At 32.0% G+C, this 27629-nt stretch overlaps 2 protein-coding genes across 2 annotated transcripts; both read right to left on the reverse strand.

Annotated features, from left to right (window-relative positions):
- Window positions 1–664: 664 nt before the first annotated feature.
- LOC115725564 (receptor-like protein kinase 7) lies at window positions 665–4073 on the reverse strand. The gene is made up of 2 exons (XM_030655130.2): window positions 1290–4073; window positions 665–1212 (listed from the first exon to the last, which is right to left on the reverse strand). Exons 1-2 carry the CDS (start codon window positions 3835–3837, stop codon window positions 848–850), a joined length of 2913 nt encoding a protein of 970 aa, XP_030510990.1. The 5' UTR covers window positions 3838–4073; the 3' UTR covers window positions 665–847.
- A 7874-nt stretch (window positions 4074–11947) lies between these two features.
- LOC115695325 (uncharacterized) lies at window positions 11948–26638 on the reverse strand. The gene is made up of 8 exons (XM_030622399.1): window positions 26318–26638; window positions 25682–26227; window positions 24660–25597; window positions 24461–24568; window positions 23803–24235; window positions 22545–22688; window positions 22375–22455; window positions 11948–12073 (listed from the first exon to the last, which is right to left on the reverse strand). Exons 1-8 carry the CDS (start codon window positions 26636–26638, stop codon window positions 11948–11950), a joined length of 2697 nt encoding a protein of 898 aa, XP_030478259.1.
- Between the last annotated feature and the right edge of the window lie 991 nt (window positions 26639–27629).

Raw genomic sequence — 27629 nt, forward strand, 5'->3', positions numbered from 1 at the left:
TTTCTTTGGGAATTGAAAAGCTTTGAGGATTTTCTGAAAATGCAATTTGCTATTGATTGATTGAATACTTAGAGAGTATAAATACTCCACAGAGCTCAAGTGAGCTTAACAACGATCATAACAATAATGTAACTCACTTCTAACTAGTAACAAAAGAAATACTTGTCTCAACATTCTTGGCATGCTTATAATGGCGTTTTGTATGAAGTTTAGACTTGATGGGAACAAGAATGTAAAATTTAAATTAAATTTGAATAATAAGGAATTTATGTTTCCAAGTAGGTTTACTTTTTAAATTAAAATAGTGATAATATTAATCCCACTCGAATTTTTATATTCTTTTCAAGTCTAGTCCCTTTAACTTTATTATTTTCAACTCAAACTCACATACCCTAGTTAATGTGGACCCTAAAAAAAATAATTTTTTTAGACTCTTTTCATAACAATACATGACATTTTTAAAAATTATTTAAAAAATATGTATATTTATTAAAAGTTTTTTTTTTATTTGAGCCCCTAACAAAAGTGGACGTTAAAAGCGGGCCTAACCTGCCTTAACCTAAGGCTAGCCTTGCACATAATGCATCCTATGGAGTTTATTGGAAAAAATAAAAACAAATAAAAATTACATTTTAATATTTTAAAATAAAATCAAACAAAAAAATAAAATAAAAATTATTTTCTTTCCATTATATTTTATTTCCTCAAACCAAACACCACATTACAATTTTAATAATAATCCTAACATGATAAAAATATATATACAATATCGTATTAAAGGGTGGAACAAGTTCAATTCCTTGTTGCTATGAGTATTATTGTACAATAATTTATACCCTATAAATTACTATTTTATGCCACACTTGTCATCTTTGGTGACCATAATTCCCACCAACTTACAAGGCTCAGCTTCCTCAAGCATTTGAACCACACTCCTCATCGTGGGCCTCAATTCAGGGACTCTAGCTGTGCTTAAAATTGCAATTTTCAACACCTTTATAGCCTCTTCTCTAAGGTCCTCTCGAATATCTGAGTCAACTAAACTAAATACACTTTCTCTGCTCTTTAGATTGTCGTATACCCAGCTCACTATGTCTCTGTTCTCTCCAAACTCTGGTTCTATTGGTCTTTTTCTAGTCACTAGCTCCATTAACACCACCCCAAAACTATATACATCACTTTTTTCATCCACTTTGTAACTATATCCGTACTCTGCAATTGTAAACAAAAAGAAAGTGAAGTAATCATTAATGAACAGAAAATAAAGAGAGTTAGAAAGCAGTAATTACCAGGAGCAATGTAGCCATGAGTTCCAGCAATGACATGAGTAGAACTTTGGCCTCCATTACTAGCCTGAAGAACACTCTTGGCAAGCCCAAAGTCAGCAATTCTAGGCTTTAGAAACTCATCCAACAAGATATTGCTGGACTTGATATCCCGATGAATTAATGGCCGGCCGCAGCCATGGTGGAGATACTCGAGGCCTCTAGCTGCCCCGAGAGCAATCTCATACCGCGAATTCCAGTCAAGTTTTGTCTTTCTGCAGCCATGGAGTCTGTCCCATAAGCTGCCATTAGGCATATACTCGTAAACAAGCAAGCTTGAGCGTTCACTTGTTATGCTGCAATACAATTTTACCACGTTCACATGCCTAATTGAGCTCAAGGTCTGAACCTCGGCTTCGAATTCCTTCCACTTGCAGCTCTTTTCATGGCCGAATTGGGAATCAAGGTTATTCCAAATGTGTTTCACGGCAAGCTTTTTTCCATTAGAGAGAACAACTCTGTAAACCTTTCCTGACCCTCCATTTCCAATTACATTCTCTTCCTTAATGGACTCAAGAATGTCTTCCTCTGTGAATGTTAAAACATGGAAAGACTTCAAATCCCAAGACTCTTCTTTTAGAGTTCTTTTTTGGTAATCATCTTTTTCACTCTTCCTTAAATAGATGTAACAACCCAAAGCCACGAGGATGATAGCTAACCCAACTGCAAAGAGAATTATGAGTGTACGGACATCTTTGGACATGCCTGAATTTGGAGGACATTGCCGAAATGATGAGTTGATTTCTGAACTGCAAAGACCAGGGTTGCCAGAGAAGCTTCCGGCGTAGGCGGCAGTCGTGAGTTGTGGGGGTACTGTACCGGTTAGCCGGTTGTACGATAAATCAAGAAAGCTCAATCTCGCTGAAGCTAAAGTCATTGGAATTTGACCGGAAAGCTGGTTGCGAGACAAATCTAGAGAATTCAGACTCTGAAAAGTCCCGAAAAAGGAAGGGATTTCGCCGGAGAGAGAGTTGTTTGCCATGTTCATATCGTTTAGAGACAAGCATGATCCTAATGACTCCGGTATTGATCCAGAAAACATATTATTCTGTAAATAAAGATTGGCTAGATTCTTCAATTCGCCTAAACTCACCGGAATATGACCTGAGAAACGATTGTTGTTTAGTCCAACTGAAACCAACGAGGTCGCTTCGGAAATCTCTTCTGGTAATTCACCGTGAAGCCGGTTATTCCTGGCTAATAGCTGAGTAAGATTCTTTGCAGTTTTTATATCAGATGTAATCCGACCTTCCAGTTGATTAAACTCGATATCGATTATGTTGAGCGCCGGCAATCCCCATATTCCGGCAGGAACTTTGCCGGTGAGCGAGTTTTTACCGACTCTGAAACGAAGTAAGCTCAGACAATTGGCGTAGCTTTCTGGGATTTCACCTGTGAAATTGTTCTGAAGCATGAGAATCTTCTTCGTCGTTCCTCGTTTACACATGTCCGGCGGTATCGGACCGGTGAAGAAATTCTCCGAAACGTCTATTAATTCGAAGTCTGCCCATGATCCCAGTTTCCGAGGGAGTGTCCCTGTCAGATTATTAGTATACAGAGACAAGTTCACAAGGCGTTTAAACTCTCCAAACTCGGCGGGAATTTCACCGGAGAGTCTGTTCTTATATAACTGCAGAGAAACTAGATTCGTCAACAATTTCAACTCCGACAAATCGCCTTCAAGATAGTTTCTTGAAGCGTCGAACCGCTCAAGGTTCGTGAGGTTTCTCATCCCAACTGGGAGTTTTCCAGTTAAACTATTGTTGTAAAGCTCAAGCTGCCATAGCTTGGTGAGTTTTCCAATTTCCACAGGAATATTTCCGGTGATATTATTATGCGAAAGCTCCAAGTTCTTAAGCTCTACCAAATTTCCAATCCCAGTTGGTATTTTCCCTTGAAGACTGCAATTCGAGAGGTAAAGAAGATTCAAATTAGTGAGGCTCAACAGCTCGTTGGGGAACTCATCAGTGGATTCGAATGAATTATCCCCAAGACTAAGGTTCACCAGACCAATCAATTTTCCAAGAGATTTCCACGGAAAGGTGCCTGAAAACCCACTCTTGTTCATATACAAGTACTGTAAATCGCTCAAGGAGCTTAAATCAGGGACTGGTCCAGTAAAATGGTTGTTACCCAAATCCAAATACTTCAATCTCGTGCAGTTTCTCAAGTCATCCCTTACTTCTCCGTACAAGGAATTGAACCCCAGAGAGAGCTTCTCCAGCGATTTGAGCTGGCATATTGAATCCAAGGGAAGAATCCCATGTAGCTTTTGATTCGATAATACAATTCCGGTCACTGAACCGTCGGAGTTGCAGGTAATTCCGGTGAAATTACATAAGGAGTTCTCGGATTCCCATGAGTTGAATAATTGGGAGTTGGAGTTTCGGAACACTGATTTGAATTCGAGGAGAATTGGGAGGTCCTCTGTTCTATTTCCGGACATAAGAGAAAGAACACAGAGCAGAGAAAGAGGTGCGTAGAGATTCCGGGCAAGGGTGGCGGCTGACATTGGTTAATGGATGGTAGTAAGGGAAGGAGAGATGAGATGGAGTTAGTAGAAGTCCACTGAATGTAGACAAAGACTTTCAACGATATTGCCATTTTAACCAAAAAAAGAAAAGCCAAGATATTGTTCAGCACAAAAACAAAAGCAAAAAAGCCAAAGTGTAACTGTATTGATGGATTTGCATAGCTTTTTCTCTGTTCTATCAATCAAAATTTGTAAATATCACTTTACTGGTCACTTTTGCAATGTGTGAAATTATATTTATTTTCATTTTTAAAATATTAAAATTCCTGAAAGCGTTTCACTCGTCCTATAGCTCTGGTTCAACGAATCTAATTTAATGATAGAGAAATTTAATATAAACTATATTTCAAAATAATAATAATAATGATATAAAATTAAATAAATTGAAATTGTGTACATCGGCTCATTATTTTGAGAATAGGCTAATTTAGTGCATATTTGAAATCATAACTAAAAACTATTTTTTATTTTTAAAAATAGAAAATTATTTTTTGAAAACAATTTGATTTGTTTGGCCTAGTTTTTTGAAAATATTTTTCAAAAAATAAAGTTACAAAAAAACAAGAATTTTGAAAACAACAAAATGTTATTTTTTGTTTTAAAAACCAATTCGCTTTTGGTCAATATTGTTTTTAAAAAACACTAACCAAACGTGACATGTGTTCTAAAAACTTCAAAAACTATTTTTTGTTCTAATTTCTAAAAATAATTTTTTGAAAACAAAAACAGAAAACAATACCAAACATGCTCTTAGATTTTTGGTCCTTAAATTTTAATATGTACTAAATTATGCTCTTAGAACTTTTATGGCCGTTAAAAATTCTCCCTAAACTATTGAGATTGTTAGATTTAAGAACTTTTGTCTAATTTCACTTAATTTTATTATTTCAGTGATTGTTTATGTACTAAACTATGCTCCCCAAACTTTGATATCTACCGATCATGTCCCTCAAACTTAGATAAGTACTAAATCATGCTCCCTGAACTTTCATCCATGTTAGACTTTTTTTATTAAAATTAGACGAAAGTCCTTAAATCCAACAATCTCAATAGTTTAGGGAGCATTTTTAACCACTTTAAAAGTTCAGAAGCATGATTTAGTACATGTTAAAATTTAGGGACAAAAATCCTAATTAGCCTTTAAAAATATTAGGGCAACTACAACCATAAATACTTGTATTTGTTTAAAAAAAAAATAAAGTAATTTTAATATGAAATTACTTTTCTATTCCAACCATCAATACTAAACTTTACACAAAAATAATTTTTTAATTAAATATAATAGTTTTTTATTATATTATTGCAACTGGTAAAGAATATATTTGAAAACTATTAATATATAAAATAATTAGCGTAAATATACGAATTATTAAAAAATTTCACAGTTACATAATTATGTTAGGTTTCATTTTTTTACCGTTAAAAATTAGTATTTTACCTCCTAAACTTTGACTAATACGAAATTTTGCCCCCATTTATTAAAACTAAATTAATTTTAAAAATTATAAAATTCTTTCTTATAAACCAATTATAATATTATATTAATTCTGAAAAAAAAATAAAAAAAAATTATTAAAAAATCTAATAAAAATATTAAATTAATTAAAAACTATTAGTTTTACTAAAAAAACTTAAACTATTCCTAAAAAAATATTTTCAAAATTTATTTTATTTATAAACACATATCTTAAAAAATTAAATTAAAATTATTGGGAATCTAATAAATAATTTAAATAAACTAAGATTTTTTGAAGAAAAAAATCAAACTTATTTATATTTATAAACTCATATCTTTAAAAAAAAAATTAAAAATTCAATAAAAATATAAAACTATTTTGAAAAAAAAGTTATAAATTAAACTAAAAAACAGTTATGTTTACTTAAATAAATCTACATTTTTTTGATAAAAAATATACTGAAGTCTGTTCCTGTAAAATTTAGTTTTCACAAAAATTGAATTTTTAATATATTTTTTTAATATCTATATGAATTTTTTAATAAAAAATAAATTATTTTTTAAATCGTTTAATTAGTTTTAACATTTTAATTTACTTTTTTATTTTCTTAATCATTCAAAATAATTTTTTCTTAAGATCTAAATTAATTTTTTAAGATTTCCTAAAAAATATTAAATTTTTCTTATTTTTATTTTGAGTGAGTACAATTTGATAGTGTCAAAGTTTAGAAGACAAAGTTACTAATTTACAAAGATATGTCATCATTTAAATAGAATAATGGGAGAGAATCTAACGGAATGACTAAATTTCTGTAAATGTAAAAGTTCAGGGGAATTCTTAATAAGTCGTATATTTTACAGGGCAAAATCAGTATTGTCAAAAGTTTATGAGGCAAAATTACTAATTATTCTGTTATATATAAAGAAAAAAAATAATGAATAAATGAAAAGTTAGTTTCAGTGTGATCTATAATGTCCCACCAAATTTCATAGGGTATTGTAAACAAATAGATCTTACAAAAATACCCATGTTTATTTACAATTTTTATATTTTTACTGTCATATTTTTTTTTTACATTTTTATTATACCAAGTTTTCAAAAATAATGTATTAAAACTTTAAAATTACAAAAATGTTATGTTTCAATAAAATAAAAAAAAAAAAAACAAATTTAGAAGAACTTTACAAACAACTATAAACAACAAAAAGACAACTACAAAACAACAGAAAAATATAAACATTGACCTAATTGTATTATACAAAACAACATCAACCCCTCACCATGTTTTTGTATTATAATATTTTTTTACTTAATATTGACAATTTGATTTATCTTTTTGTATTACTACATTATTTTTTTTTCTTCATGAAATTCGTTGTTACAACTTACTTTCAATATTTTTTATCTCTCTCTTCCTTTTCGAGTTAGTGACAATTAAAATGACAATTTATATTTTAAAAGTTTAATAAATAGTTACATTAATAATAGAAATAATAAAATCTTATGATTTTAAAATAGAGTATATAATATAATGAGTAATATATAATTAATATGTCAATATCTACTATTGTACATTGTATCAATTTTTTTTTTAAAAAAAATTATCATTGTATTTATAAAAAAAAAAAAATGTGTCAAAAAATAAACTAAATGTATGTATCTACGTCTAAAAAGTAACACACATACAACAAAAAAAATTATCAGGACTAAACTAAAAATATACACCATAAAAAATATTGTGAAAACTACTTAAAAGCAACTAAAAATGACATAAAAATAATAAAACAACACATACATACAATAAAAAAAAATTATTTGGAATTAACTAAAAATATATATACCATAAAAAATACACATAAACTAACAAACAACTGTACAAAAAAAAAAAAAACACATAAAAACATTAAAAAATAACTTTAGCACAATTATAGAACACCAAATAACAACATAAAAATAACTATAAAATGACAAAAATACAGCTATAAATCAACAAAAAAATAACAAGAAATCAACCTTCTTTAAATATGTAATCCTTCATAAATCAACTATGAATAAACTACAAAATATCTAAAAAAAAAATATTACTTTTTGTTATACCCATATTTTGAGTAGTAATATGGTGTTGACACGTGTAACATAGCTGGAATACGAACCAACTCAAATTATGCATCAATAAATGCATTCAGATGACTCGCCTCAAGAAGTATAGTTGATAGAAATACTCGAACTCACCATCTTGTAGATAATGGTGAGACACGAGTACTAACTTCTGATTGATGAAACCAGCGAGACGAATAAAGAAAGTCAATCTCAAGATAAACAGAATACATTACAGAATTATTTGGAATGGGTAGATATATAATGAGTTTGTAGCTCATTGACCCACATACACGTGAGTATGTTGAAAGAATAAAGACAACAACTTCAACATGATTCATCTCGCTTTTGTCACGCTGTAATAAATGTCTCACATATACCTTACTAAATATTAATAGAAGAACTCGAGGAATACTACAACATTGTAATGACCACTTAGCTTTAATATGAGAATTAGTAGATAATTAAGGTTTAATTTAGAATTAGACTTTTAATTATTAATTATGTAATTATGGAGATATATTTGAATTCTAGGTGTGCTAATTAGGTTCTATGTAAAATATTATGATTTTAATATTTTATGTCATGTAACAGAGGAATGTGACGTATGGCCTATATAGTCACTTTATTGTAGTTTAGTATTTTAAAAATATCAGGACGATTTAGTTAGACATTTAGAATGTCAAGAATGTTTGCAGTTTGTGTTCGGACCATATTGCCCCTAGATTCTAAGTTACTTCTTAAGGAAGTGAAAGGGCAATTTAGTTATTTTATTATTTATTTATCTTTAAGTGTTTTGAGGGAATTTGTAGTAAGTGAGGTATCATTAGTCTAGGGTTATGCTGAATGGAAATTAAGGTTGTTATTTACATTTTCCTCAAAAATTCAAAATCAAACAAAAAAAAAATAGAAACTCTTTCTCTTTCTCTCTCTTAGGTCGGCTACCACCTAGAGCCATTGAGGCTTGAGTATTTCAGCCAATTTCACAGTAATTCAGAGGGTTTCATCTAGGGAAATTCATAAGAATCGAAGCTCAAGGTAAGGTAGTTCTCTTCTCCTTCTTTGAGTTTTTTGATTTTAGGTTAGGTTAGAATGCAATTTTGTTAGTTTTAGTTGCTGTGTTGATTAATTTTGTTTGAATGTTGATTTTGCTGTTACTTTTGAGTTATTCAGGTTGATTATGGGCTATTTAAGTAGTTTTATTTAGCCTAGACAAAGTTTCAGCTTTTAAGCTCAAACTTTCTCCTTTAATGCCGAATTCTATTTCAGAGGTTATTATTTGGTTTTATTACTTAAATTATGTTTGTTGTGGCCTAATTAGGTGGTCTGAAAGGTTTGAATCCATTTGGGATAAAATTGAATTTTTGGTGAGGTTTTTTAGGATTCCTGCAGAGAACCGATTAACCAATTCGGGCTAGCCCTATAGAACCGATTAGTTGTTTCCCCAAGCAGAACCCTAAGAACCGATTTTCCATTTTGGGAGTTTGGTTTACCGGTTCTAGCAGTTTTAGAATCCTAGTTTTTTTATGTTTTAGCAATACTTAGGGTATTGTCATATTATCCATCGATAGTAAAACTTTTAGTTTTGACAGAAAAATGATTTAGCGTGTCACTTATCAGCTTTATGAATGTCGTGACTAAGGGGCCTCTAAACTGCCACAACATTCACTTATCAGCATGTCACTTATCAGGTTGACCGGCACACATGAATTAGGATCGAGGTAAGATTAGTATAATGATATGCATATGTGATTACGGGTGTGTTCGAAAGTAACTGTGTAATTACTAGGTAGGGTAATTACTAGGGTGGTAATTACAAAGTTTAATAATTACACTATATTTTAAAATACAAGGTGTGTTAGGATATGAGGTGGTAATTACATATGAATTCTTAATATCCTGTTTGGCAAAATAGTTAGTAATTACATAGAAAAATAATATTTTTTAGAAGCTAATGTTTAATATGGAAAGTTTTTAGTAATTACACAGTGTAATTACATTCAATTCTCATGGGGGGCCATGAGAATTGGAGAGTGTAATTGGAACCCCTCAATTACTTCCAATTAGACAGTTACAGTATAATTACATGGTCAGACAAACGTGCCAAATTGTGTAATTACCTCCAATTACACACAAATCCAATTACATTGTGGCTTTTCAAACGCACCCTGTTTAGCATGCATGTTTATAAATGCATGTTACATTACATTAAAATAGCGGTATCAGTATACATAGAGTTATATTCAATAGCGATGAATGTATGTTTAGCATAAGTACTGATTGACGCTATCACATCGGTACGACTAGAGTACCGACTATAGGTTGATATTATGGTCAATAGTACTGTCGTACGAACGTTGTAGACTCAGTACGCGTGGGACGCGGGATAGGGTTATGATTGGGTGTATGGGAACCTAGTTGTAATTTAGTTTAAGTTTATGTTATGATTATACTTTTCTTACTGCGTCTATCGACTCACAGTTATTGTTTACATGTGTAGGTAAGGGCAAAGCTAAGACCGAGCAGCTGTGAGATCGAGCAGATGAAGATTGTACATATAGGGGCAGTTAGACCTGGAGCGTATAATCTTTGGGAAAGTAGGCTGTATTTTGATTAGTCACTAGGCGACATCTTTTGTAACTGATATTTAGTATTATGGCTGTAACTTTTTAAACATCGGGATCCCAGTTTATGCAAAGTTTATTTATTTTAATTTAAAGTTTAATTATGTAGTGTTTTAATTAAACATATTTTCCAACAAACCCGTTGATTAGAAACAGATTGCACAGTTAGTATAAAATCATAACAACACACCGAAACTAGTAGGGTGTTACAAACATAAACTTAGACGCTGGCTCACGATGATTTGTTTTGATTGAATTGCGAGGAATATGAAGCATAGGCAGGATAACCATCTATAGATAAAGATGAAGAACAATTACAATGATTATTTATAATTATCTCATGTGATGTAAATATGAAACGTGGGGAATGTCCACGTTCATGTCCATGTTTCATGAACGTTTTACAAGTGATAAGATCCCAAGGGAATAACTATCATCCTAGACTCCTATAAATAGGACAGAACCCAAGGAACAAAGGATGGTCATTTTGGGGGAAAGAGAGAGTATTATATCTATTATTCATTCTGTAAAACAATTAATTGTATTCTATATACTATTTACCAACCCAGAATAAGTTGGATTCATGGACTATGAAGAGAACTTCAAAATCACGTAAAAAGCTTCTTGTCATTTATTGATATTATTATTAATTATTACTTAATTAATTCTAGAGATCCATTATTACAAAAAAAAAAAGGTTATTTATTAGTTAACAAAAATCTTTTTTAACAGTTTGATGCTTTCATTAAGAGCCTTGGAATAAAACTCAAAATAACACCCTCCTTGAAAACAAATTCAAATCGTCCATTCATGGTAGACGATATTTCTCGAAATGAAGAATATCATCCAAGAGAGACAACTCAACGTCCTAGAAAAGAGCATCAAACTTCTCACAGGAAAATTACAACTAAAACTCCACGTTTAGGAAGAAATGGTGGAGATTTAGAGCAAACTGGAAATGAAATCCCAAAAAGGCAAAGCGATGATGCTTACGATCCCACCAGATATGTTCCATTAGTGGAACTTGAAAATAAGCAATTTTAACAGTGATTGGCTAAATTAAAGAAATGTAGAGCTAAAGCACGAGGCAGCGATTGTAAGGGCTATGCAAGATGAAGCCCCTGCAAACCAACCTGATACATCTACTAAATGACCTCGGGAAAGACCTAGAGGCTTCAGAACCAGGAGACATAGGGATAACCCCAGGGGGAATAACCCTAGAAATCCCTCAAACACTCAAGAGGGTCAACCTGAGAACACCGAGGATATCCCAATGGATGAAAAGATCCCCAGAATTCGGGAAACACTAAAAGTCAAGAGACTTGATTCGGGAACTTCCTGTGGATATACAAACTGTGGGAATGTACAGCCTGAGAATCCAGAATCATCTCGCATGAATGAAAATGCCAGGAAAACACAATCTATAAATCAAGGATTTCTCAGCACAATGCGAGAGGTGCAGGGAATCAGGCTGGATTAGGTTGACCACCAAGACTCCTGCAAAGGTCAAATCATAACGACAAAGATAATGCATACACCTATCTAAGTAGGGGATGCATGTCAAATCTCTTTTGAAGATGAAGACCCGTACGAGAGGAACGACAAGAGACAGGGTCGAGTACAGATCCTAGTTGGTCAAGGTTAAGGACCCATGGGCAAAGTAGGTCGACTAGAACCTATTTAGTATTTTTCTTATATTTCTAGTAATATTTTTATAATTTATATATATGTTTGCATATTTATAGTATATTAGTATCTATTTTATGAATTTTAAGTTGTGTTTTGGATAGTTTATTGAATAATAATTACTGTGTAATGTTGCCATAGTTTTCTCCCAATATACGTGGCAATTCCATGGCGCGACATGTGACAGATAAAGCTTAAGGATCCAATGGTAGTCAAAGGAAAATCTTAAGTAGGAAGGATCCCCTTGGACAACCTAGCTGTTCCTCCTGGAGCTATGGCTAGTTCAGAGGGATCAATCTTTTGCTCACCTCCGAGAGTTGGGTAGCATCCAGCTCCTCCAAGCCTAGGATACTAGAGATGAACTATTAATTGGCATTAAATGAAACTTGGAGGAAATGTCTACAAACAAATATGAAAAGACATGCCAGACGCATTAAATCCATTCTTTAGCAATCACGCGCTAATCAAGGATGTAAGTGGCGGCTACATAGTGTATTATCACATCAATAAAGAAAAGATAAGGGCTTACTTAAGTCATTCTAGTATAACAGCAACCAAAGTCAGGAATCTAAATGATAGCATTCAGTTGAGAACTCTTCAGGCTAATATAATAACTAACTTGTCAACCACAGGAGGTGAAATGTGGGATGATTTGTAAGGTCACCCTATAAGAAACATTAATGAATTCAATGAAAGAGCGTAAATTTTCATGCAAAAGGAAGAGGCAAAAAATGAAATGAAGCTTCTCAAATCTGACTCGGGAGACAAACCCATCATAAGTACAGCTACAACAAGCACTATGAGAACCGAAGCTAGAAATTCAAACCCCAATGGCTCGAATGCTAAAAGAAAAGACGAGTCAAGAGATTCTTCAAAAGATAAGGAAAAAAAGAAGCACGAGAAATATATTCCTATATACTCAGTGTATATGGAATTAAATGAAACTCATGAAAATATCTATCTCACAAATGAAACTTGGGTCGCGTTTCGGAGACCCAAATGAGACATGAAAGAAATAAGCGTGATCCTAAGAAGTATTGATGTTTCCATCAAGATATTGGGCATACCATTGAGGAAAATCGTCAACTAAAAGGCGAGATAAAAAATATCATCTTGTGAGGATATATGAGAAAATATGTAAGGATTTAAGGAAATGAGTAGAATCTGCCCAACAACCAGAACAAACAAGGATTGCAACCTCCCCCAGTTGAGGGTGAGGACATCTTAGTTATTTCTGGAGGGCGACACCTCCCAGGAAATAGCAATAATGCTCAAAAACGATATATAGATGAAGTAAAAAATGAAAAGTAAACTTTTTCCCTAAAACCTTTAGAGAGAGCCAAGCCTGAAGAACCGCCTATCATCTTCACTGATGAAGATGCATTACACATGCGGTTTCCGCACACAGATCCCCTAGTGATAACAATTCAGCTCGCTAATAAGAGAATAAAAAGAGTTCTTGTTGATAATGAGAGTTTTGTTAATATTCTCTACAAAGAAACATTAAAGAAAATTGGCTTAGAAGAGGCAAGGTTGAAACCATGTATTGTCAGCAAGAGTTTTTAGTTGTTGACATCCCTTCAGTATACAACATACTCATGGGTTGGTCATCATTAATAGGTTTCGGGGCAATAAGCTCGATCAAACATTTACCCCTACAGTTCCCCACTCATTCAAGGGTAAGGACAGTGGGAGGCAACCAACTATTAGCTCGACAATAGTATAGCGTGGAGTTAAAAAAATAGAAAGGTGAACCATCAATTGATGGTGATTTTGACAAAAGAAAATGAAAAAGAGATGGAAGATCTGGATCCAAGAATTCATGACGAGTACAACCAACTCAAACTATTAATGAACTTGAAGAGGTGAATTTAGACCCAAACAATCCTACCAAGTGTGTCAACATTGGAAAGGGTTTGGGGGAGAACTAAAGTAACAATTAATCACTTTCTTGAAGGCAATAAAGATAAATTCACTTAGAGTCATTCAGATATGGTCAAGATTAACCCGAATGTGATATACCATCATGTCAATATTGATCCTTCCTATCTCTCAAAATGTCAAAGGTGATGACCTTTAGATCCCAAGAGACAAAATGCCCTAAAAGAAGAGGTTGACAAACTGTCAGCCAATAACTTCATAAGGGAAGAATTCTATCCCTCGTGGATATCTAATCCAGTTCTTGTCCCTAAACCAAATGGGACATGGAGAATTTGCATAGACTTCTCCAATTAAAACAAGGCTTGTTTGAAAGACTACTTTCCATTACCAAAGATTGATCAATTGGTACGTAGATGCAACATCAGGGCACGAAATGATGACCTTCATGGACGCATACTCTGGATATAACCAGATTAAAATGCATGTCCCATATCAAGAGAATACGAGCTTTGTCACTAATATAGGGCTTTACTGCTACAAGGTCATGCCATTCAGACTAAAGAACGATGGAGCAACATACTAACACCTTGTGAATGGTATGTTCAAAAACCAGATAGGGAAAATATGAAAGTCTATGTGGATGATATGCTGGTGAAGTTTGTTAAAAGCAAGAACCACACAGAGGACCTCGCAGAATGCTTCGCCGTATTGAAAAAATATGATATGAAATTAAAACCTAAGAAATGTTCATTTGGGGTGTCCTCAGGGAAATTCCTAAGCTTTATTGTAAATGTGAGAGGAATTGAAGCTAACCCAACAAAATAAAAGCACTGCTCAAGATGTCTTTGCCAACCAAACCAAATGAAGTACAGTCTTTAATTGGAAGGATGGCGGCACTAAACATATTCATTTCAAAATCAACTGACAAATGCCTCCATTTTTCAACATTGTACGAAGCAACAAGAAATTTGACGGGAATGAGGAGTGCAAGCAGGCTTTTCAAGAAATGAAAAAGCATCTCTCTACACCACCAGTATTGGCCAAACCTATCACTAGAGAGACATTATTCATTTATTTGGCCATCTCAGAAAATGATATAAGTGATGCACTGGTGCGAGAAGATGAAAGGAACTAGCAACCTGTTTATTACCCTCTGCTTAAAAAACTCGCACTTTGCCTTGTACATGCATCTAAAAAGTTGCGACTGTATTTTCAAGCTCACCCCATCAAAGTTCTCATAGATCATCTATTGCGACAAGTATTGTCCAATCTCGATGAATCAGGGAGATTAATAAAATAGTCGATTGAGTTGGGATAATTTAAAATAATCTACCATTCGAGGATCTCCATCAAAGGCCAGGCTTTAGCCAACTCCTAGTGGAAGGAATAGACTCTAGAGAAGACTCCAGAATAAGAAATGATGATAAAATATGGAAACAGTTCATTGATGGAGCTTCGAACGAGAATGGCTCGAGGGCAGGAGTAATATTGGTGTCGCCCTAAAAATTTTAAGTTTCATTATGCACTAAGATTCCATTTTGAAACTTTGAATATTGAGGCAGAGTACGAAGCTTTGCTAGCTGGACTACGGATCGTAGAAACTTTAAAAGTGAAGTTTGTCCAATGTTTTAGTGATTCACAACTAGTCGTAAATTAAGTTTTAGGAGAATACCAAGCAAAAGGTGCAAAAATAGACAAATATTTAGAGAAATTTTGGGAGAATTTGGAGAAGTTCAATTATTTCAAAATTGAACAAGTTTCAAGAGAACAAAACTCTAATGCAGATGCCTTGGCAAAACTGGCATCACATTTTGATTTGGATAAATTGAACTTAGTTCAAGTGGAGGTGTTAAGCGATCCAAGTATTTGTGAAACTAAAAAGCAAGAAATAGAGATGATTGATGCAAGCTCTACATGGATGACCCCTATTGTCAAATACTTTCTAGATGGAGAACTTCCAACGGACAAAATCAAGGCATGAAAACTCTTATACACAGTCCCGAGGTACACAGTAGTTGACAAAAAATTATACTGGAGAGGATATTCCATGCCTCTACTATGATGTGTGCTCTGTACTGAGGCTAATAAAATTATCAAAGAAATTCATGAAGGCTTCTGTGGAGACTATGCAGGATGGTAGAGTTTATCTAAGAAAATAACCCGTGAGGGTTATTGTCGGCCAACCATCAAAAAGGTCACACATGAATTCATTAAAAAGCGTGAAAAGTGCTAACGGTTCTTGCATATATCGAGGATACCTCCTACCAAACTAAGGGCTAGTTTGGCACAGCTGTGCTGTGAAAAAAAGCAGCTCTAACTGTGCTGTGAGAAAAAGCAACTATAGCAAAATTGTGGAAAAAAGCTGAACTGAGTGTTTGGTAAATTATGAATTTTAAAGTAATGTGAGTTGTTAAAATCTATTATAATGATAATGATAATGTTATAATCTAGTTTATTATAATATGTAAAAACTTATTTTATATAATATCTTATTTTTTTATATATTTTCAAATATAAATTTATATGCATTTGATAAAAATAATTCATAGTATTTTTTTTATTATGTTTTATCAAATGTAAAAAAAAAAAAAAATAGAAACTCAAGTATCTAACAAAAATTTTAGGTTGATGTTATTTGTTAATATTAAAATAAAATATCAATTATTTTTTTTTAAGAAAAATAAGAGATTTAATAATTATTTATTTTATTATAATTAGTTTATTTTAATTTTTTTTTTACTTTTTTTTATTATATAATAAATAAGTAAATATGGTTTTAGTACAAAAAATTTATTATAGTCTTTCAATTAAAATAGCTTTTCTTAAAAGTTGGGTTGGAGCAGCTTTATCTTTTAGCTGTAGCTTCTCTAAAAATTCTTAAAAAAACTATTTTTTGACTGATTATCAAACACATTTTTATCACAGCTTTTTCAAAAAGCAGCTTTTAACTTTTCTAAAAGCTGTGCCAAACGAACTCTAAGAATGATGACCTCACCATGCCTATCTTCAATATGGGGAATTGACCCGATTGGATCCTTACCAACAAGGAGAGGTGGTGCAAAATATGCTATAGTCGCAATCGACTTCTTTAAAAAGTGGACAAAAGTCAAACTTTTGGTGTCCATCACATGCAAAAAAATTCTTGATTTTGTAATTAAGAACATTATTTGCAGGTTCAGAATTTCCATTAAAATAGTGTTCGATAACGGTATTCAGTTTGATAGAGATTTATTCACTGAGTTCTATAAAAAGAATAAAATTATTAAAACTATCAAGATCACAGTCCAATGGACAAGTTGAGGTTGTTAATAAAACCTTGAAGGACATTGTAAAAAAGAAGTTAGACAAAACTAAAGGAAGATGGGTTGACGAGTACCACAGGTGCTCTGGGCCCACAGAACAACAAAAAAAATAGCAATGGTACATACTCCATTTTCACTGGTATTTGGCTTGGAAGCAATGTTGTTAGTGAAAGTGGACATCGTAACACACAAGCGTGAATTCTATGATAAAAAACAAAACCAAGAACTTCTCAATATGTCCTTAGATCTACTCGAAGAAAAGCACGCACTGAGTCACAAGTCACAAATGTTGCTTATCAACACTGCATCACAATATATTTTAACAAAATAGTTTGAAAAAGATTTAAAGTAGGAGATTTGGCGTTAAGATATGTGCTTGACAATACACGAGATCCAACAACATGAGTATTTAACCCGAATTGGGAAGGTCTGTATATCATTGAAGTTGTCGTTGGAACATGAGTTTATAAGTTAGCATGGCTCAATGGCTCGCTAATAAGAAACTATTGGAGTAGCGAACATCTAAGGCCATATTACCAATAGCATATTCTATTGTATTAAGTTTATCTTTGTAAAAAGTTCTTTATTTTAATAAAATTGCATATTTCAAGTAATCATAAAGTCTTAGTCTCTTTAAAATTACTTGAGGGGCATATAAATATACAAAAACTAGATTTTACCTAGAGGTATATGTTAATAAAACTAGGCTTAATTGTTAATACCTAGAAAAAAATAAAAAAAAAATTGCAAAAAGAAAGGTGTTCGATTATAAGCTGGTCCGGAACAACATAAAGTCGAATACTTTGGAACTTTTCTTAAAGTAAAAATGAAAGTAGCAGGTGTAAGCGAGACTTCTAAGTCTAAGTGTGATCTGAATAAATAACAACTTGCATAATATAGCATGTACTATAAATGAAAAAACTTGTTGTGAAAATTATATACGCAAGTATACGCAGTCAAACAAGTAATAAAGTGATAAGTAAGATCGTCTCCACAGGGATTGCAAACAAAGTTTGATGTAAAACAAACTAATTACAACTTAAAGTAAGAGGAAATAACATGCAAATGGTTGAGTAATGATCCAAATTTAAAAATGACATGAATTAAACTTGCTAAAATTAATACTACTGCTGCTAGAAAAATTGCTTGCAAGATAAAAAAAAAATGTAATATGGTAAAAATGGCTTGAATAGCTATTTCCTTCTAGTCAGGTTTTTTCCCAGGTGTTACAGCATCGGTTTAGCATTACTCCAGCATTCCGCACAGAGATAACAAAAATTCCCCTAGGCTTGTGAGAATTTTTCAACACTCACAAATTTTAGTTTACCACTTAGCTCAATTTATTCCTATATCAAACTAGCAAGCAGAACACTACTCAAACATCAATTTTTTTAAGTTATGCAAGGTAAATGAAATATTCATATTCCACATACAAAGAAAAATCCAAATCTAGGTTTTCACTTGCTCCAATCAAGTTGAACTACTAGATCTAGCCCTTCCAGTACAAGAACTAGCTTAGCAAATTGTTATTCATGGCCAAGGAACAACAATCTAATAAAAATAAAACTCACTTGAATGAACAAATGCAAAAATACTAAAGTAAGCTTAAAAATTAATCATACCCAACATAGAAGTTCATAGCCATTCAAGCCTCAAAAGTCTAGCTCATATTCAATTCAAAAAGTAAAATCCAAGCTAAAAAACTATCATCCATGGATGCTGCCCAGTTTTACAATCTCACAAAGTTTTTAAAAACTATGTACAACAACAAGAAAAGAGAAAGGAGAAAAACTATTAAGAGAGGCTAAAAGAAAAAGCAAACACTAAATCTTGGTCCCCCCTTCTTCCTCCTTTGTTGTACTATTCTGCAGTTATTTCTCTTCCAAAAAAAAAAAAATGCAGCAACTCTCCTTCATTACATAATGGAAGATGAAGATATGTACTTTATTTCTTTTTCCTTTTAGTTGTTTGGTTCCTAAGGTACAAAATCACTCCCCGAAATGAGAAGCCCAATTTTTTTTGCATTTTGGCCCACTAGGTTTAGTCCCCTTCCTTCCACAGCAGCCAGCTAGTGTATTTTGGTGATTGGGACGAATCTGTTGATGTGGATAAGTGAAACTCGTGTTTCTACGTCGTTGCCAGAATGCTGAATTCACTTCAGTATTGCTTCAGCAATCTGTCCCAATTTCAGCTTGTGTTCCACTTCTTCCTTGCTTCCTTTTCTTTTTCCTATCAATTTAATTCTTCATTTTTCAACACAAACAAGCACAATTAATTGGAAGAACACACCTAACAATACCAATTTTTATAAGACTTAAAAGTTAGCTTACTAAATAGAAAATAAACCTAAAACTAACTAAAGTTAAGCAAACAAACACATTTTCACTACTCTTCTCACAATACTTTTAGTTTAAAAGCATAAAAAATAACTCTATACCATAGAGTTATCAGATACCCTAATGTGTCTTGATAAATAGTACGCAAACTAAAATGTGAATAGAAAATTAACTTTTTACTCAAGCAATTAAGGAATATGTAAAGCAATTCTAAATACTATTCAAAATATTTGAAGTTTGCTCTTAAAAATTGTTTATGGCAGAATACTATCTACTCGCGCATAACTAAGGTAGCAGAATATTAACTGCTCATACATAGGCGATCAAAATGTGTTCAAAAACGTTCAATCGTGTAAGGACATTTAAGTTGGTAATATACCCAAAAGGCAATAACCGTTTGATCACAAAAAGAGTAGATCGAATAAATGGAAACTAATGGGAAAAGAACAGTATGAACATTAAATGTTAAAATGATTTACCTTAAAGTTTTTAACCGCCAAAATGAAAGCATGCAATTTTTAAATGGAGAAAATACAATAATACCATTAAGGCATTTAAAAAATCCTTTTTATTTTAAAAAGCACTTTTTAAGAGGCAATTGTTATACCCATATTTTGAGAAGTAATAAAAAGCTAACACGTGTAACAAAACTGGAATATGAACAAGCTCAAATTATGCATCAATAACTTAAATAACTCGCCTCAAGAAATATAATTAGTAGAAATACTTGAACTCGTCGTCATATAGACAATAATGAGACATGAGTAATAACTACCGATTAATGAGACCAGCAAGGTAAACAAGTCTATCTCAGGATAAACAGAGTACATAATGGTACTATTTGGAACGGGTAGATAATGAGTTTGTAGCTCATTGACCCACATACTCGTGAAAATATTGGAAGAATAAAGACAACAACTTCAACATTCTTCATCTCGCTCTTAACGTGTTGAAGTAAGCATCTCACCTATACTTCACTCAACATTTAAGGAAGAATACGAGATGTATTACAACTATACACTTAGACATTTTTCCACGGATATATTTAAAAAAAGTGTTAATTGAATGACGAGAATCACAAAGCACAGTCAGCATAACTATTTATAGATAAATACAAAGAGCAGTTAGGCAGTTATTTATAATCATCCCATGTGCATAAAAATAAAACGTGGGGAATGTCCACGTTTTATGAGCAATTACGAATGATCATATCTTAAGAGAATAACTGTCATTCCAAACTCCTATAAAAAGGGACAGAGCCCAAGAACAAAAGGGCGGTCAACCTTAAAAAAATAAACAATATTGTATTTATTGTTCATTCTTGAAAAATAATTTATTGTATTTTGTATACAATCTTCCAATTCTGAATAAGATGGATTGGTGGATTGCAAAGATTTAACTTTAAAACCACGTAAAAAAAATTCTTGTCATTCATTATTATTATTATTATTATTATTATTATTATTATTATTATTATTATTATTATTATTATTAGATAGTTAATTCTAAATTTTTATTTATTTAAGAAAAGATTTTTAGTTAACGAAAATCTGCGTTAATAATTCTTATCTTGTATTTTATGTTTAGATTTAATGTATATACATTTAAAGATTTATTGAGTTATGGTACAATGATAACCAAATAATATAAACTGTTACGTGCATACTTGATTTAATACCAATAAAACCAACAAATATACATGTCAAGTTCTAACCTCATATATTGACGACTCAAAATATATGAAATCACAATAACGCTTTCACATTCTTATCCCACCAAAGTTTGTCAGGTTCTTTGTTTAGGATGATGCTTATTGCTCTTAACTCATAAATATATTTAAAATGTTTTTAATATTGAATTGCATTATATCTATTTGATACATAAGTTATATAGTTTTATTTTTCATTAATTTATGAAGTTAAATCTTCAATTAATAATTAATTTTGTGAAATATTTTTTCTAGCAACCATTATTTATTCTCATTTTGTTTGAAGCATAAATAATGTGTTTATTGTACGAAGTACAAGTAGGAGGAGATGCATAATATATTATTGGCAAATAAATACAAGAACTCATTCAAAACAATAAAAGGTAAAGTATTCAATAATTCTCTTTTTTATATTTTGTTTTGTATTGATTTAACTAATTAATCAATACAAATATTTGAACAATGGATGAAAAGTAACAATTGTGTTGGAAAAATAATATTCTTAATAAGTATTGATTTCAAATATTCTAAACCACAAATTGATACAGTACACACAACATAAATAATAATTACAATTAAGATTTGGTAATGACATTAACTGTAAATGTAGTGATGACTACAAATAAAATACGGTGATAACAGTTTTTTTTAAATTATATGATGAGTTTTCTATATATTTATTGTATTTTTTTAAATCTCTATTTTGTGTGATGATTATTTGGTTTTTAACTTTTTTTACTATAGCGTATGTTTGAAAATATAGTATGCTTTCTTTTGATATAAGAAGTTATTGGATGATTTTTTTTTTAGAATTCTTTAGAGTTATCGATTTATCATATTTTAATAATATTTTCTAAAGAATTATACTTAAAAAATTGAATTTAAAATTATTTAATATAATTTTCTTTATTCAGTCAATATTCATATATATATATATATATAACTAGTAAAAAGTTACGTGCAAGGCACGTATACTAAATTTTAAATTTTATGCTAAGTATTTTTTACTTTCTTTAAAAGTGATACAATTAATAATTGAAAAAAAAAATCAAAAAAAAAATAATAATTAAAGAAAAAATATTATTAAATATTAGGTGAGATTATAATACAACATATGATACACAATTAAACATATACATTCTAAATCGAGAAACTTTCCTCACGTTTCTTTACTTTTGAATTGTGAATCCAAATAGTTACAAACAATAAGTATCGTACATTATAAACTTGTAACAATAAGTAACAATAAGTACAATTACAAACCTTGTATTTTCTTAGATAAAATAAAATAACTTAAGACCATCCATCTCCTCTGATTTTGATAGAAAAAAATTAGAGAAAATAATTATATTTTAAAGAGTAATATATAGATTTGAAGGAAAAAAATGACCCAAAAGCCATTTGGATATTATAACGACTATTTACCTTCAAATAGTATATTAAATCCCCATTATCATCTAATGAAAGTGCCAAGTTTTCTAAAATCATACTGATAAACATTATTTTCTGCAGAATACATAAATAAAATATGGTTGAGAAGATATATTTTTAGTGCAAAATATAAATCATGCATCAACCAAATTAACAGTAATTACCTCAGGTCCAACAATATTTAGTTCTTCGTATCTTCTTTCAATGGTAGTTCTAATAGCCAAATCAAAAGCAATAAAAAGATTCTTCAGACAATTTTGAGACTTGGAAATACATGGACGAAGATCCTGACAAGCCTCTAACAAACCCTGCATCATATAATTAAAAAAATTTCAAAATTGAACCAGGGCATACAGAATTCGAGAAAAAGAAGGGCTTCAAAATTCTTGTCTTCAATATTATCTAGGATAAATGGTAGCAAATAATAGTTGAAAATTTTATCAATTAGAATAATTGTAACAGTTTTTTTAAGTGATCCAACCACTTGAACCAATCTACCAATTCTATATTAGAGAAAGAACTTATGTGTTAAGATACTTTTCTTATTTCTACTTTATTATTTTAAATATATAATTGAGTGCAACACATGACCTCCACAAGGTGTCTATCATCTCCAACAACAATCTCAGACTTGCTTGCCTCTCTGATTATATTTGTGCCAGCTACTTTAGATGATAGGTCACTTGAAAAAAGAAACAATGAAACCCAAACATTAATGGTAATTTTTAAATATAATAACTAAGCTGAATTCTTCTGTAAAAAATAAGGTACAAATGAACCAATAATACTCAAAGTAATTGACCCAGAAATAAGCTACCACTATGATAAAGAATTTATTTGATTAATTAAAATCAATAAATTTAGCCCTTTAAAAAAGAAAAGTACTACACATATTGATTTATAATAATGAAAGTGGTGATATATAAATCAAATAACTTAATATAACTTTTATTAATTACTAACATTGTCCTTACCCTTAATATTAATATGAGGAGAATATATAAAATATAAAGAAACATCTTGAGCTCAAAAAGATCCACACGAATTTCATTCAACAATCCCAATAGCCATATTTGTTAATTTTATTTTCTATAATCATGCTTTCCTAGATGTTAATTTGTCCATTTAGCCATATTTGGCTTATTTTCTTAATTCAAGAGGGGAAAAAAATTCCAAACTTTTAATATAGAAATGTCGTAATCTTTTTTTATTATTTTATTGAAATGTCATTATCAAAAGTTGCTTTTTACTGCTAAAGAGTAGCATAGCATACATTTATTTCACACACTTAAATTTCACACAAAAATATCTCATGCAACTTTTTTTTTTTTGAAGGAAACATGTGTTACAACACAGCTAAAAGGAAGGTAGAGAACCATTCCAACATAACTCATTATCTAATCCAAGGCCCATCCTAGCCACCTTATGAGCTAAAAGATTAAAGTCCCTACCAACATGAGAAATGGTTAGGCCCGGACTGAACGATAATAAGTTCTTAATACTACATATTACATCATCAAATACACTATTATTCCAATTACAAGCATTAAGCTTATCTACTATAGATTTACAATCTGTCATCAAAACGTCCACCGGGAGTCGAAGCAGTTGAGCCCATTGGATAGCTTGATGAACAGCTTTGGCTTCAGCAACAGCAAGAGGAACAAGTCCAGAAAAAGGAGTAGTGAAACCTGCCTTCACTCGATTACAACCATCCAAGAGAACCACTCCAATACTATGTTTCCTTCTTTGAGAATCAGTGGCTGCATCAGTGAAAATTTTGAAGACATTGGAACCAGATGGCTGAACCCTTGCAGAGGCTGAGTTACAATCTGGACCTGATCTTGGCACCTGTCTTTACTGCGCATCCAAATGTTGGAAAAAATATGCAAGATTCCAATCAAAAATATCTTTAGGGGGAATAGAAAATTGTTTGTGTAAGATATTATTCCTTTGATTCCATAAAGCCCACAAAAAACAGTATAAAATACCAAGAGACTCTTTATCTTGATCAATAATCAGTCCTATAAAAAAATCATTTAGATCCATATGTTTATTAATATCAAAATAAGAAACAAACCTGGAAGATCTCCATGCCTTTCTGGATCTGGAGCAGTCTAGCATAGCATGTTTGATACTCTCAGGGGCAAGTTTACAAATAGGACAAAGAGGAGAATCAAGAACTTTCCTAGAAAAAAAAAAGAGAAGTTGCAACCGGAAGAACATTAGATAACATTCTCTAGATAAACAGTTTAACCTTGGGAGGAATATTAGGAGACCAAACATGGGACCAAAACTTTTTAGAAGAAGTGAAAGAAGAAGAAGAAGGAATATCCAGGAAAGAGGAAGCCAGATGATAAGCAGATTTAACAGAAAAAACACCTGAACTTGTCTTCTCCCAAATCAGAGAATCCCTACCATAACACCCTGCAACTGGCACTTCAAGAATATCATCAATGATAGAATTACCAAAATAAGCACCCAACCTATTAACATCCCAAGTCCCTAAGGCAGAGATAAAGTAGGATAAAAACTGGGAAGGAGGATGGATAGTACTAGAGAAAGATTTATATTTATGATTAGGTAGCCAATGGTCAGATATGGTATGAATATCATTCCCACTCCCAATTTTCCAGATAAGTCCCGAAGCCAATAAATCCATCCCCCATAAAATGCTTCTCCAAGTGAAAGAAGGGTTGTGACCAGGGGCAGCAGCAAGAATAGAAGAATGGGAAAAATAACGAGCTTTAAGGATCCTACTGAGAAGAGAGTTAGGATTGTCCATAATACGCCAAGCTTGTTTAGCTAACATAGCTTGGTTGAAATGAACTAAAGAACGAAAACCTAAACTACCACAGAATTTTGATTTACAAAGGGACTTCCAGGATTTCCAATGAATTTTCCTAGACTCTCCATTAGAACCCCACCAGAATCTGGCCATCGCAGTCTCAATTCCCTTACAAAGCTTAACAGGAAGCCTAAAACAAGCCATCGCATAAGCAGGGATAGCTTGAATTACAGCTTTCAAAAGAACCTCCTTACCTGCTCTAGAGAAACATTTAGAAGACCAAGTTCTAAGGACAGAGGCAACTTTATCCCTAAGAAACGAAAAAGAATGAAACTTTGAACGAGACAGACATTGAGGAAGACCTAGATATTTTGACACAAAAGGCTTATCTTCTAAATTAAGAGTGTCAAAGAACATGGTACGAATCTCCTAAACAGTATTAGGAGAAAAGAGAATAGAAGATTTGGAAAAATTAATGGCTTGACCCGATGCCCTAGAATAAATATTGAAGACTTCTTGAATAGCTAAACAGGACTCTCTATCAGCCGAGCAAAAAAGAAGACTATCATCAGGAAATAACAAGTGAGAGATTGATGGAGCATGTCTAGACACAGAAATACCTTTAAGAAATTGAGCATCTTGCCTAGTTCGAAGGAGAGCAGACAACCCCTCAGCACAGAGAATGAAAAGGTAAGGGGATAAAGGGTCCCCTTGTCTAAGACCACGAGAAGGTTTAAGAGAGCCTTTAACCTCCCCATTGACAAGAAAAGAAAGGGTAGTAGTAGCTATACATTTCATGATGAGATTAACAAAGCTAATAGGAAAATTAAAATGGTACATGACACTTTCCAGAAAATTCCATTCCACACGATCAAAAGCTTTGGCCATATCAAGCTTCAAAGCAGCCCATCCCCTTTTACCAGCTTTTCTAGAATTTATGGCATGAATAAGCTCATGGGCAATGAGAATATTATCAAAGATAACACGCCCAGAAACAAAAGCACTTTGAAAAGGGGAAATCACTTTATCAAGAACAACCTTTAACCGGTTAGCAATTGCCTAAGAAATGATTTTGTAAAGGGTGGAGCACAAACTAATAGGCCGAAAATCTTTCATAGTATTAGCATGTTGTTTTTTAGGGATCAAAACAATCAAGGTGTTGTTAATAGCAGAGAAGTCAGCTTGACCATTTAAGCAATCCAACACCACAGAAACCAGCTCATGACCAAAAGTAGCCCAATTCTTTTGATAGAAAAAGGCATTAAGAGCATCAAGTCCAGGAGCCTTATCACCAGAGATGCTAAAGACAGTCTTTTTCACCTCCTGGGCAGTGAAGGGCTGAGCCAAAAACTCATAATCCAAATCTTCAAGGGGAGGCCCCAAGCAATCTAGAATATGACTAGTTGCCTTAGCATCACAACCATCAGTCGAAAAAAGGCTAGAGAAAAAAGAAGAGATAATGTCAAACATGGCCTCAGGATCACTAGTTGAATTACCAGCATCATCCTTGAGTCGCCATACATTCAAGTGAACTTTTTTTTTTTTTGAAATCATATCATATGCATCTTAAACCATACACAAAAATAGTGAGTCGCCAACAAAACGTAAATCAAGTAATTTAAGATACATGCTACTTTATTGTGTTCACTGAAAAAGTCACTGTCATAAACATACACTTATCTTCGGGCAGCTTATTTTGTTTGCAGAAAACCCACCATCCATGTAACAAGTGATCCCAGTAAAACCATGTGATAAGTGATCACAAAATTTGTCAATTTATATTACACTTTTACAACTTAAAAGCTCTTGGAAAATAATAAATAATCAAACTCAAACTCATATATGTATTAAGAATTGATGAGAGAGAGAGATACTTTAGAGAATAGCCAGGGAGAGTTCACCATTCGGTCCAAGGTTCCATACTCTATGGGTGCGGACACCAGAGATCATACCGTAATGAGGCGGAAATTAATATCAGAGATCTGCTTCCTCATAATTTATTGCATCTAGATGAAAGCCTCAAGTGAAATCATACACTTGTTTGCTTCAACCTTGGTTCGTGGCCATGCATTCCAGGTCATCCGTACTCTGTCGATACCCGCAGGATCTGTGTTGGCCATCTCCGACATTTTTTTTGTGATTCTAGAATATTTAGCATCAAATATCACTTCAAATATTAATGGGATTTGTTTTATTATTATTTTATTATCTATAAATAATATTTTATTATTTTATTAAATAAAAATAAAAAATTACTCATAAATTTCTCATAAACTAAGAATTTCAATTAGATAGGCACACTTTATATAAAATAGATATAATTTAAAATTTTTATAAACAATAGTAAGTGAAACACGACCTATTTAGTAATTTAGAGAAATATGAAGTATAAATTAGATAGAATATTTATTTCAAATTCAAAAACTCTTTTATTTTTATTTTGAATTACATTACACTATGT

This window comes from Cannabis sativa, chromosome 6 (genome assembly GCF_029168945.1).
Source record: "Cannabis sativa cultivar Pink pepper isolate KNU-18-1 chromosome 6, ASM2916894v1, whole genome shotgun sequence".
NCBI lineage: Eukaryota > Viridiplantae > Streptophyta > Magnoliopsida > Rosales > Cannabaceae > Cannabis > Cannabis sativa.

What these genes read in the sequence shown, in the direction of transcription:
- LOC115695325 (XM_030622399.1), bottom strand. Translation starts at nt 26,638, where the DNA reads ATGTTTGACATTATCTCTTCTTTTTTCTCTAGCCTTTTTTCGACTGAT. An exon ending in AAGGCATGGAGATCTTCCAG is followed by an intron (nt 24,236 to 24,460) that starts GTTTGTTTCTTA and finishes TGCGCAGTAAAG; the next exon opens with ACAGGTGCCAAGATCAGGTC. An exon ending in TTAATCTTTTAGCTCATAAG is followed by an intron (nt 22,689 to 23,802) that starts GTGGCTAGGATG and finishes TATATGATGCAG; the next exon opens with GGTTTGTTAGAGGCTTGTCA.
- LOC115725564 (XM_030655130.2), bottom strand. Translation starts at nt 3,837, where the DNA reads ATGTCAGCCGCCACCCTTGCCCGGAATCTCTACGCACCTCTTTCTCTG. An exon ending in TCATGGCTACATTGCTCCTG is followed by an intron (nt 1,213 to 1,289) that starts GTAATTACTGCT and finishes TTACAATTGCAG; the next exon opens with AGTACGGATATAGTTACAAA.